The sequence below is a fragment of the Plasmodium cynomolgi genome, chromosome 14 (assembly GCF_000321355.1).
Source record: "Plasmodium cynomolgi strain B DNA, chromosome 14, whole genome shotgun sequence".
Lineage (NCBI taxonomy): Eukaryota > Apicomplexa > Aconoidasida > Haemosporida > Plasmodiidae > Plasmodium > Plasmodium cynomolgi.
This window is the reverse complement of record NC_020407.1, coordinates 1,235,357-1,248,746: the sequence shown is the minus strand read 5'-3', so window position 1 is coordinate 1,248,746 and position 13,390 is coordinate 1,235,357. Positions and strand designations below refer to the sequence as shown.

General features: G+C 38.6%; 4 protein-coding genes across 4 annotated transcripts; 2 read left to right on the top strand and 2 right to left on the bottom strand.

Annotated features, from left to right (window-relative positions):
• Nucleotides 1–2,157: 2,157 nt before the first annotated feature.
• Nucleotides 2,158–3,934, top strand: PCYB_143760 (DEAD/DEAH box helicase; the record flags this gene model as incomplete). Its single annotated transcript, XM_004224847.1, has 3 exons — nt 2,158–2,452; nt 3,140–3,846; nt 3,890–3,934. 3 exons carry the CDS (start codon nt 2,158–2,160, stop codon nt 3,932–3,934), a joined length of 1,047 nt encoding a protein of 348 aa, XP_004224895.1.
• A 2,925-nt stretch (nt 3,935–6,859) lies between these two features.
• PCYB_143750 (hypothetical protein) lies at nt 6,860–7,999 on the bottom strand (the record flags this gene model as incomplete). The annotated part of the gene is made up of 6 exons (XM_004224846.1): nt 6,860–6,914; nt 7,070–7,190; nt 7,319–7,350; nt 7,485–7,536; nt 7,678–7,763; nt 7,914–7,999. 6 exons carry the CDS (start codon nt 7,997–7,999, stop codon nt 6,860–6,862), a joined length of 432 nt encoding a protein of 143 aa, XP_004224894.1.
• A 1,783-nt stretch (nt 8,000–9,782) lies between these two features.
• Nucleotides 9,783–11,398, top strand: PCYB_143740 (hydroxymethylpterin pyrophosphokinase-dihydropteroate synthetase; the record flags this gene model as incomplete). Its single annotated transcript, XM_004224845.1, has 2 exons — nt 9,783–11,135; nt 11,283–11,398. Coding segments are annotated over 2 exons (1,467 nt in total), but the record flags the coding sequence as incomplete, so codon positions are not given.
• A 660-nt stretch (nt 11,399–12,058) lies between these two features.
• On the bottom strand, nt 12,059–13,379 carry PCYB_143730 (hypothetical protein; the record flags this gene model as incomplete). Its single annotated transcript, XM_004224844.1, has 2 exons — nt 12,059–12,793; nt 13,056–13,379. The coding sequence occupies 2 exons, from the start codon at nt 13,377–13,379 to the stop codon at nt 12,059–12,061; spliced, it is 1,059 nt and encodes a 352-aa protein (XP_004224892.1).
• Nucleotides 13,380–13,390: the final 11 nt, after the last annotated feature.

The window sequence follows — 13,390 nt, the reverse complement described above, 5'->3', positions numbered from 1 at the left end:
TTTTTACCATGCAGCATACAGTTTTATTTACACCTGTATATGATAACGTCAGTTTATACAATATTTTTTTATACCTGTGGTGTACTCTTCATATGTATGCAAAAAAAAAAAAAATTACGAATTCGTTGTAAATTCTTTTACTATATGAACCTTTTACATATTTCCACTTGTTTTTCACGTTTGGAGCCTTTTTCACCTCCTTTTTTTTTATATGGGTATGAGCCCCCCCCTCCCTTGGCGCGTTTAATCAGTTTTACTTAAAAAGTGTACGCAATTTTATTGTGGTGTACGTGTGGCCTACAAGAACGCGAGCTCTGTATACGTGTACATAAGCGCATGTATACATATATATGCTCATACATATATCTTTGTGCATATATGCTTACATTAATATGTGCTTACATTAATATGTGCTTACATTTACATATGCTTATTATATGTACGTATGCCACCGCGCTAGCACGCATTTTCGCGTACATACATAATTCCTACATATGGTGAGATGTACCTTCTACGCATGTACATGAAAAAAAAGTGAATATCTGTTTGTTCACATAATTATATATATCGGCCATGTGCGCACGCTTTTTGTGCGTACTTGTACGAAATACGTACGTTTAAGCACATGTTCACATATGTATAAAATTCCACATACGCTTTTCTTCATGCAACTTCACAAAACAACCCCTGCCAAGGGTGAGTTATAAAGCGTAGCACCATTTTTATAAGAGTAAAATAAAATTTATTTTTAAACTTTTCGTTTGAGCACGTCATTCCAAAAAAAAAAAAATATATATTTAATATATACAAGTTTATATATGCCAAAAAGATATATTTATATATACATGTGAACATACCTCCTTTTACTTCATTCATTTTTTACAATTTGAAGCGTTGGTTTTTTTACTTCCCACATGTAAAATTATATAAAAATATATATGTAAATAATACATGTGATATATATATGCGCTTGGTGCGTAGCGCCACAAACATTACGCGAGGTTTCTTATATAGTTTATACTCTTTTTTCCCCATTTGTAGCAACAATTTATGCTTATCTGCCACGAAGTAGAAGCTGCACTTTTATTTTTGTTTACGCTTTTTACTCCCATTTCATGTACAGTGAATGCATACATACACATACATATACGCGAACGTACGCAGTTAAAGCACAATAAAATAAAAACGTAGCTACGCCCGCACTGCATGCTACCTTCAAATCGCATATATAATTTCGTTGGATAGCAAGAAAAAGTTGCAGCGAAAGGGAATTTTCGACATAACAATTAAATAAAAAAACAGATAAGTAGAAACATATTAAAAAATTAAAAATAGCGTACAAGAAAAAAAAAAAAAAAAAAAAAACAAAATATTTCCAACACGAAATAAAACCAAAAAGAAACAAAAAAATCGAAAAAAATCGGAAAAAACCCAAAAAAACCAAAAAAAACCCAAAAAACCCCCCCCAAAAAAGAGGAAGTGAATATTCTTGTACCACTGGTAGAAACCTGAAACCACAAGTAGTAAGAAAAGAAAATTTAATTGTTATATGTTAAAATAAAAAGAAGGAAAATTTTCTTTTCTCAAAAATAACAAAAACAAGAACATTTGTGAACAGCCAAATACAGCTAACAAGGAAAGTACATTTTTTTTCAAAAAAAATACGAAATTAAAAAAGTAGGGGGAAAAAAAAAAAAGTGGAAATAAAAAAAAATTGGGGAAAAACTCCAAAATAGCAGTAAAACAGAAGAGCCATAAAGGCGTATACATCTCTTCGATAAATGTAAAAGAAAAAAAAAAAAAATGTAATTGAACCCTTTTCCGTTTACTTAAATGTAAAAAGGAAAGAAAAAAAAGTACATCCCTCCAAGTTTATAGAAGATATACTTTTAACTGTATCCGCCCCCCCCCAAGTTCCACATCTCACAACCCAACAAATATATGAGATATATAGAAAACGTTCCAGGTGAAGTAGCATATCGAAAAGAAGGTGCCCACAGGGATAAGGATTGGAAAAACTAAGAGGAGGAAGGAAGGAGAAGAAAAAAATAAAATAAAACAATAAAACAAGCGGAAGAGGCAAAAAGAAGAAAAAAAAAACGCATTAACGGGGGCATTAAACGCACGACACACAGTCATTACGCCAAAACTGCAACTATGAATTACGGTAACAATAACATGAACGCTGCGGGTTTTAACGAAGGCGATGACGATAGAAATACGTACGTGAGAAACAACTTCATGTCTAACATGAACGAATCTCCATCGTACAACAACCAGGGGAACAACATGCAGATGGAGGAAAATCCAAATGCACACATGTTTAACCAAATGAGAAATAAAAGGGAAGTAAGCAACAACGTGATGACCGCCGGTGGAAGTGGAAATCCTGGAAACAGGAATTTTTACGAAGGAAATGTGAACAACGATGGCTACATGATGGGAGAGGGTGGTGTGAGAAGTTCAGAAAATGGCATGACCGGAGCAGGATATGTAAACTACTCAGAAAATGGCAACAACAATAGCAACAGCACCAACAGCAGTAGCAACAACAACGTCGGTGGAGGAAACCAAGACAGTTATAAAAAAAAATTTGGGAATAACAACTATCATGAAAATCCAAATAACGAGAAGAATCCCGCGGGGATGTCTCCACATCACCAGCATAAGAAAGGTGGTGGAGGAGGCAGCGGCGGAAATTTCATGGATAGAGGCAACATGAATAAAAGTAAAATCGAAAACGGAATGATCTCTAGCAATGTACGAACGAGCAGCGCGAACAACCCAAGTAACGACAACAACAACAATAACGGTAACAATAGCAATAACAATAGTTACAATTATGAGAAGCCAAGATATAAACCACCCATGCTTAGGAACCAGCCAAACACGAACAGAAGCAACTTTGGAAGAATGAATTATAACAGGGGATCAGGTGGAGGAGGAAATCCAGCATTCGGAAGGAATTATAACATCCCCAAAACTGCGTGGGCGAATAGAGATAATAGAAGATATTACCCAGAAAAGGAAGAAGAAATATATTCCAATGTAAAGAGTGAAAAGGGAGTCAACTTCGATCTGTACGATAGCATCCCAGTGGAAATCAAGGGACACAATAGCGACAATATAATTCCAATAGATAATTTCGATGACGCAGGATTAAATTTGCATGAAATATTGTTATCCAACATTAAGAAAGTAAATTACGACAAAACAACTCCGATACAGAAATACAGTTTAAGTATCATCATGAACAAAAATGACCTAATCGGGGTTGCCCAAACAGGTAGTGGAAAAACGGCAGGATATCTTTTGCCTATCATTAATCATATGTTATTAAATGATCCACCCAAACATACGTTCTATGAGGAAAATCAAAAAAGCTCCAGCTATTATTATAACAGAGTTTGTTTGCCCATATGTTTAATTCTGGCCCCCACGAGAGAATTAGCAGTGCAAATTTTTTATGACTCCAAAAAGTTTTGCTTCGAAACGGGAATTAAGCCAGTGGTTCTCTACGGAGGTAGCAATATCAAAACGCAGCTATCGAACTTGGACAAAGGGGCAGACATAATTGTTGCAACTCCAGGAAGATTAAACGACATTTTGGAGAAGGGGAAAATTAGACTCTTTCTCACGTCCTTCTTAGTTCTAGATGAAGCAGATAGAATGCTAGATATGGGATTCTCTCCACAGATAAGAAGCATAATGTATGACTATGACATGCCAGGAAATGATAACGACTCACGTATGAACCCAAACAAAATGGAATACAAACGATACACTAACGATATAGTGAAAAGACAAACCATCATGTTTAGTGCAACGTTTAGGAAAGAAATACAAGTGCTAGCCAAAGAGTATTTATTCAATTATACCTTTTTATTAGTCGGGAAAGTTGGAAGTACAAATGAATATATCAAACAAAATTTAATATACATTGAGGAAGAAAACAAATGTAACTACCTGCTAAAATTGTTATCAGAAAATAACAACGGGTTAACCATCATTTTTGTGGAAACGAAAAGAAAGGCTGACATCATCGAACGATTCCTCAATAATCAAAAGCTAAATGCCGTATGTATACATGGTGACAAGAGCCAAGACGAAAGAGAGAGAGCTTTAAAATTATTCAAAAGGGGAATAAAAAATATGTTAGTAGCAACAGATGTAGCTGCTAGAGGTCTGGATATATCCAACATTAAACATGTCATTAATTTTGACTTACCCAGCAATATAGACGATTATATTCATAGAATAGGTAGAACAGGAAGAGCCGGAAATATTGGAATTGCTACGTCCTTTGTCAATGATGACAACAGGAACATATTTAAAGATTTGTTAGCAACGTTGGAAGAATGCAACCAAGCCATACCACGTTGGTTTCTGAATTTGGTCATGAGGTACACAGCAAGTGCGAAATCGAATCGAAATTTCAGATACAATAAGCCGAGCAAAGGAGGTAAGGGCAACTACTCCAGGTATAACAATAATAGTGGCTTCGGATTTAGCCACAGTAATAGCGGTATGAACAATAACCACAGTGGAAGCGGCAACTACCCCTTTAACAATAACTCCTACAACCAGAACTCCCCATTCAGTAACAATCACCCCTACAATAATAACAACAGTCAACACGGCATGGGGAACAACAGCGGCTTCTCCAGCACCCCCTTTAATAACAACAGTAACATGTATGGAAACAGCGGCTATAACAACAATGGTGGAGGCAGCCCTTACGGAAACAACTCCGGAGGAATGAACCCATTCAACAGCAACAGCAAGTTTAACAACAACTACGGGAATAAGAAGTTTGACGACCAGAGGTTCCAGAGGTCGAATTTTCAAGGCGCCGACGAGAATGTAGAGGGCTGGTAAGGCATCGAAGGGGAGGATGACCTATGGTAGATAACAGCGCAGAAGATAACAGCGCAGAGTGTAAGGAGCAGATCATACGGAACGACATTAGAGGGAGAAACAAACATCCCTTACTGAGCGCACACCTTTTGCACCTTTGAGGGGACTTCGTTTTTCAGAGCATTTTTTTTTGCAACCTGCACGGTCAGCATGAAGCGTTGAGCAGCGCAGATCCGTTAGTAGCCGCTTTAAGCCGCTTCTACCTTTACGGACGCCCTTGCGCGCGGAAAAATGCACAAGTCCTATCGTAGCACTGCGGATTATGAAGCACGATGCCCCTTTTCGAGGGAATAAAAAAGGAAGAAACAAAATAATACAACTTGCTGAGCAGTAGACGTGATAACCCAAGTGGAAAGACCCTTACTCCCCGACCGGCCCCACGCCCCGAGTCCCCACGCGTCGACATCCATGTTTTGTGTAACAGTAACTGCAACTGTAACATCAGCAGTAACTGCAACTGTAACATCAGCAGTAACTGCAACTGTAACATCAGCAGTAACATCAGCAGTAACTGCAACTGTAACTTCAACAGTAACTGCAACTGTAACTAAGTTTTTACCCCCACGTGTAGTCACTAATTATTCATTTACTTGTTCAAAAGTCATATCTTTTTATTTTCAGTATTTTTTTTTATGAGAATATTATGAGTAATGTTGCCAAGGTTGGGCATACACGTACGCGTCCCATGTGCGTGTGCATGTGCGTACATCTCCGTGCGTGTACATATGCATATGCGTCTATGTAGGTGTGTCCGAATTGACCAGCGTTTAACACTAGAAAGGATTATTATAAAGTTGAATACCCCAATTTAATAATATTTCTTCTCACAAGCCATTTGTACCCAAATAGTAGATTCCTATTTTATTAGTACACCGTATTTTATTATGTTCACCGTATTTTACTATGCGCACCGTATTTTATTATGACCCCCTGCTTCACCGTATTATGCCACGCAATGCCGTATTACGCACCGTACTGTGGGTGGTACCGTGCGCCATACTGTGGGTGGTACCGTGCGCCATACTGTGGGTGGTACCGTGCGCCATACTGTGGGTGGTACCGTGCGCCATACTGTGGGTCGTATTATGCGGCACATTATACTGTATCAGATGACATCCCCAATACTATACGATGTTTTCCCATACTATATTTACGATGTTTTAGAATACGATAAGATATTTTACTATATTCCAATCTACAATGTACATAGCGTAGTGTTTCCTTTTTTTTTTTACATGTGTGTACCCAAAGTATATGTTATTACAGTTTTTACTTTTTTTACATTTTATCTGTATATGTATATATATATATGTATAGCTGCGTATCTCTATGTATATGTATCCATATGTATATGTATAAAATTAAATGTAAATCAGGAAATAGTGTAATTAATATATCTTTTACATGAGTAAAAAAAAAAAAAAAAAAAAAATTCATTCCAAAATTAAAGCTGAAAATTGTAGCATATATATCTATATATTAAATACATGCATTTATAACTTACGTGTATATATATGTACACATTTTTTAAATTCCCACAAACTTACAGCTGAAAAGGTTCAATTTTTACACTTCAAAGGTATAGCTGCGCGGGGGAAGGAAGTCTTTCCATTTGCTCGCCGCGCGTTTCGACTTGGTTTGCTTTGTTTGGCTGCGACTTGTTCTGCTTTTCTTGTGGGGGGTAATTCCATTTGCAGCCCACCATATATACCCCCCACACACACCCGATCGTGGCGTAACAGGGAACCCGCTTATAAGAAACAAGCAGAATGGAATTTTCCATCGCGCTTTTATTTTTTACAAAATTGTGAAAATTCAAATGGAACACTGGGTAACGGGCGAATGCTCGGAGTAGCGCGCGCGTACGTTGCAACCCTGGTGGAAGAGAACGAACCCGCCATATCACCTTGAGAGGGGAGATTTTGTACCATGGACCGTAACGCTACAACGCCTTTTTTACCAAATTTAGGTAGTCTTTCGGTTCTTCTTTTTTGTACCTGTGCGCAGGAGCAAAAGAGCAAATAAGGGATAGTTAAGGAGCGAGAAAATGAGCACCAATACATGTGCACGGATTGGAAAATTATATGTGAGGAAGGAGCAGTTGGCATATTCTTCTTTTCCTTTTCTTTTTTCCCCTTTTTCATGTGCCTACATATCGACGACGTAGTTTCCTATGCCTTCATTGGCGCTCTCCTTCAAGTTCAGCTGAATCAGTTTGCTAATGGTGTTTCGGCTTAGGTACAAGGCGTGCAGGTACAGGAAGGAGCAGGAGGCTGCGCAGGGAGATAAAAAGGTGAGGAGTTCGCTCAAGTTTCGACATGTACAGGCAGGCACGTGTAAGCACATGATGAGAAAACGAAATAAACTTGGAACGTTAATCCAGCTGAGTATTTTTGATTACTTGTTAGTCCAAAGACGTCAAGCAAAATGGGTCTAAAGGGTGAAAAAAAAAATTAAGTAAAAATGTGAGAGTATTTCTCTCAGGTTCCATATGCACACACATTATATATGTATATATATATATATGTATGTGTATGTATATATATACATATGTGTGTCGCAATAACCTGAACATGAAAAACTTCACGCGCCTTAACTTCCGGAAGGTTGTCAGAATGCCTTCGAAAAAATATAAGATACACAGATGCACATGTGTATGTGCACGAGGGGGTCATTTCTCCCAATGATTCGTAAAGGTGCATTAACCTTACACGTCGATTAAACGTGAAAGAGGTCTTTGCATTCTTCTGTGGATCTAACCTATAGCTGTTAGAATGGCGATGGAGTGGGAAACGTACTTATTTTCATTGATTATTTTTAGCTCTTCGACATTTGCCTTTTCTTTGCTGAAAGGGTAAGAAGGTATTAGTGAAGGAAATTACTGTCTTGGGAAAGCGTGGCATCTTTTTTTGAGTGCCTCACAGGCGGGGGCTAAACACATGGCAGGCATATGCAATATCTGCGCGTCCATTTGGAGCGTTCCTTTTTCCCTTTACTTATGGCTCACAAAGGTGTTAATTTTTCTTATGGTCTTGAGGCAACTGAAGGTTTTGTACCAGTCATAAATTATGTTATAATCCATTTTCCTTCAAGAGGGAAAAGAAGCAAAAATCGAAAGAAGCAACAACTCGCGAAAGATGGCGGAAGCAGATGTAAGGACCTGTTTGTCATTCCCTTGCCGAAACGACGCGGCCTCTTGCGGAACTGCTTTCTCCTCGCATTTGCATCGCCCTTTCGACTAAGAACAATTGTGGGTGCGCACTTGCTCCTGCATCTCTACATGCATGTAACTCATGCTGTTCCCCCGTAAAGCATTCGCAATTTTTGTTTTTTTATTTACTGGATTTACTAAAAAAGTGTGGATAATATGTACAAGGGGAAAACAGAAACTGACCCCGAACATGCCAGCTAAGTTGGTGCTTCTTTACCCCTTGTCATCCCGCACGTCGCACCCCGTGTTTCGCACCCCGTGTTTCGCGCCCCGCACTTCGCACGCCGTACTTCGGGTCCCACTCTTTGCACCCTTTACTTTGCAGCACGCCCACTACATTGCGGCACTTAAAAATAAATTAATTTTAAAACTTAGTGGTAGAATTTTCAAACCATTGTGATGCGTCCGTAACCATGAAAAAACATGCAGCAACGCCCCATGTTTTAATCCACATCTTCCACAAATAGGTTCACACTAGGGTACATATTGAAACGCTTCACGGAAACCCTCAAATACTGTGTTCTAAACCTAAGAGAAGGGAGTCCACGAATTACACAACACGGGGGGAACACGGTAAAAAAAAGTAAGCTTATTAATAGGGAAAAAATTGGGTGAGTATAAATAAGCTGTAAATAGGATATATATAGAAAAAAAAATCAAGAAGGCGTAGCAACAGAACGCAAATAAAAAGAACAGCAGCAGTAACAATCGCGGACCGCCATGGAGGATTCAAACACGAGGAGCATTACCCCAAGGAATATAGCCGTTTTAAACTTTGGAACTAATGACAAAAAGAATTGCGTAACGATTTTAGAAACGGCGCTATATCTGACGGAGAAGTACCTTGGTAAGGGCTAAAGGAGGGGACAGTTTAGGGGAAATTTATCTTCCTCTTTGGAAGAGACAATATTTGGGAAGCGTGAGAAGCTCCCCCTTGGGCATTTTTTCCTACCAGCATATGTACATTGAGAGGGGCATACTTTCCCCCCCAATAATAAACACACACATACACACACGTCCAAATGTCGCCACGCTAGATGTGCCCCCGCTTAAGCGACCATTAACCATATTTGTCTCCTCTCCTTTTTCTTGAAACATGTTAGGCAAAATAATCAACAGTTCGTACATTTACGAAACTGTCCCGGAATACATCGTCCTGGATGAAGAAAACAAAATTGGAAAGGTGAGGGAGGAGCAGCCCCCAAGTGAAATTTCTTGGATAAGGGATTTGATCCAGACAGTGGAGAAGTCCAGATACGAAGAAAGTAAAGATTTAATTTATGAGTGCAAAGAATTGGAAGTGTTTTTAAAAAATGAAAAAATTAATGAAAGCATTATGAAGGAAGTCAATGTAAAGGATTACGAAAATGAAACAAGAAAAATAATCAAACAGAATGACGAAATAATGAAGAAAAACTTAGAACAGTCTAAAGATAAATATTACACCAGTTATTTTTTTAACTTAACAGTTGTAGTTCGGACCTTTGTTGAAGACCCCCTCGCCATGCTCGTAATTTTAAAGTACATAGAGCAAATCATGAAAAGAAGGGAAAGCAAAAAGGATCAGGGAGAAATATTTGAAAATCGCATAATAGACATTGATATTTTATTTTTTAACAACTACACAATTTTTGAGAGAAGTTTAAAAAAGAAGACATATATAATATCATCACAAAATATATTCACATAAATCAAACTAGTGATCAGAACCGTCTCGAAATTATCCAAAATCTGGGCAACAAAATTGAATTTTTATGTATCCCTCATGTGTACACAAAATATAGGTATAGTATCCTCCTCTGCTTAAATGATATAATTCCAGAGTATAAGCACAGCACATTTGAGGAACCCATTCGCTCAACTTATAAAAATTATGTTAACAAATTTGAAGAGAAGTATCACATTAATATCAGGAAGAATAATAAGAGGCTATACGTATTGAAAGATAAAGTATCATACTTAAAAGAAAGAACTCATATAGTGGGCATTTTGAATGTTAACTATGATTCCTTTTCTGATGGTGGTTTGTTTGTCGATCCTGTGAAAGCTGTGGAAAGGATGTTCGAAATGACAAATGATGGGGCGAGCGTTATTGACATCGGGGGGGAATCGTCCGCTCCTTATGTGGTTCCCAATCCGAGTGTCACTGAACGGGATTTGGTCATGCCCGTTTTGAAGCTGTTTAAGGAGGAGTGGCATAAGCTGGAGAGCGAGGTCGGCGGTGGTACGGCAGGTTGCGCTACAATAGGCGATGACAAGAAAAATGGCCAGCGAGACGCAGAGGAGATCCTACAAAAATTGAGGGACGCAAAACCGATTGTAAGCATCGATACTGTCAATTATGATCTGTTCAAAGAGTGCGTGGAAAATGAATTGGTTGACATCCTAAACGATATCAGTGCGTGTACACACAACGCAGATATTATAAAATTATTAAAAAGGAAAAATAAATTCTATACCGTCGTTTTAATGCACAAGAGGGGAAATCCACACACCATGGATAAGCTAACAAATTACGATGATCTTATAAATGACATTAAAAAGTATTTAGAAGATCGATTAAATTTCCTCGTTCTCAATGGGATACCACGTTACCGAGTTCTCTTTGATGTTGGCCTAGGGTTTGCCAAAAAACACGACCAATCCATTAAGCTGTTGCAGCATATTCACGTTTATGATGAGTACCCGCTGTTTCTTGGCTACTCGAGGAAGCGATTTATTGCCCACTGCATGGGGAAAGGTGGCGCGACCAATGGGGGCTTCGAACTGACGAACGGGGGCGCCAAACTGACGAATGGTGACTCCAAACTGACGAATGGTGACTCCAAACTGACGAATGATGACTCCAAACTGACGAATGGTGACTCCAAACTGACTAACGGGGGCTCCAAACTGACAAATGGTGACTCCAAACTGACTAATGGTGACGCGTCACAACTGTGGAGGTTCAAAATGAGCCACATGCGTCAGGACAAGGATCAGCTTTTGTACCAGAAAAATATTTGCGGTAAGAATTCGTCGGCTCTGTGATTTGGCAAAACGTGTATTTGAGTGGCCCTTACATGTGCTGTACATTTGTTTATTCTTTTATCAACTCTAAGTTTCGTATGATGCCCCACGTTTAACATCCCCCCCTGCTCTCCCTTTTTCCTAGGCGGACTAGCCATTGCTTCCTACAGCTTTTACAAAAAGGTGGACCTCATCAGAGTTCACGATGTGTTAGAAACCAAGGCAGTCCTGGATGTGCTCGCAAGGATACATCAATCTTAGGGTAATCTCCTGGCAGTGGACGCAAAGGAAAAACAATCCCCCCAAAAAGTATCACCCTTTTGAATTGCGTCCTCCTAATCTATACATGCCATAATGCGTGTACCAAATAAGTAGACTAGCAGCTTTCATTTACTTTTCCCCTATGTACTTTTTAAGCTTTACGATTATATGCCATTTCGTGGTGCCCCCTCCTGTGGGGGCCTAGCAGTGGTATGCAGCTTTCCAGGACAAACTCGCGGTCTGTATGTGCTTGCTTATCTCAACGTAAAGATGACCCCTTGTGCATATAACACATTGTAGAAAAATCATCTCCTCACGGTGCATATTATGTATGTGGGTGTATTGCTCCAATATTCTGCAGGCAAGAACAAATTACACGCTGTCATTTTGAGCATTTCGTAGAATTTGTTCCCATTCCATTTAAACAAACAATTAGAGCATCACCTGGAAAGGACTTTAAGTGAACTAATCTTTGGTTGAATTGGCCCTTCTGAGGATATGTGCGTGGAGCGACAGATACATAATCACTTATATATATAGAACAACGTCTCTTAAGGACGGGTCTCCATTTTTCCTATTTTCCCCCACGTTTAGGATGCCAATTATGTGCATTTGCGTATACTCACAACATGGCACAATGTCATACTGGTTCTCCTTCCTCTAGGTTGCAACGGCATTCGACTCTCCTTCGCTTTGCTCCCCTTCCTGTTCCTGTTCATCCCCCCCTTGGTCATTCAAAATGTCCCTTTTCTGGAATTTGCCCCATCTTCTGTTATTGTACACGGTCTCCTTGAGGGGGAGGTGATTATGAGACAGTGCGTAGCACTCCTTAGACTCGTACACGACGATTGGAAATGAGTGATGCACATTTTCATCAGTAAAATTAATGGAATAAACACTGTTCAGGTAGGATATAAATTTCCTCAAGGAACAAAAGCTCATCATTTTGGGCATGTTATTATTAAATGTATTACAATCAACAACAACTATGTCGTAAACCTCATCGCAATTAAAAATATAAACACCATAGGTATACTTAATTTGAATGGTAACGTATAATTTGAAATGAAATTTATCATACTTCATTTGGTCTGTATTAATTTGAACAAAGTTGGTGTTTTCAATTGTGTTAATCAATTCATTTAATGACTCCTTGAAGCTACTTATTTCTATATTTTTTATTTCTTTTAAAAATTTCAATTTGGCTTTTTGAGCATAAAACTCCTTTTTGAAATTTTTCCTGCTGTACAAACATTCCAATATAATGGATAGAAGTAAATCTCTATCTCTTGATTCCGATCTGTACATTTTTAAAAAGAAGTTAAAAATGCAGAACTCGACTTCTTCGCTCGTCAGTTCAATGTCTACTTCATGGGCGCATTCGCACCAGTCCGCCTACGGAAGGGGGTATGGAAAAGAAATCAATTGTGGTGGTACATTTCAGGGCTGTCAGAAAAATGCAAAATGCACACTTTGCAAAATCGTGAAGGGGATACGAGAAAGAGTTTTTTTTTTTTCTCCCGTTCTTGCTCTGGGGGGATGTGCGTATGGATTTTGTTTTTCGCCCAAGAAAGGGAACAATTCTTGTATCCCTACATCGCCGGGTAATGAAGTTGCAATTTTTTTGTTTTTCTTCACCACTCGGTAGTGTACTCACGTGAGGGTTAAAATATTTCGAATCCAATGGCACCTCCTTAGCTAAGTCTGCACTTTTTTTGAGGATTTTATCAAAGACCTGGAATTGGCTAACATCCTTTTTGTTCTTATCATAGTCATCCAAGAAGGTTTTCTTTAATGTAATGTTCTTTTTTTTATTTTTTTTTTCCAGCTCGTCGAAAAAATTCGTGCAACAAAACGCAAATTGGTTGTAAATGTACGATAAAAACGATCCATCGTATATTTCTGTATCTTCCTTTTTTAATTCATCCAAGTTGTTTTCTTCATCAATGTCGAAGAAGTCGTTAAGTGGGCAAGTTGACATGTCCGACTTTT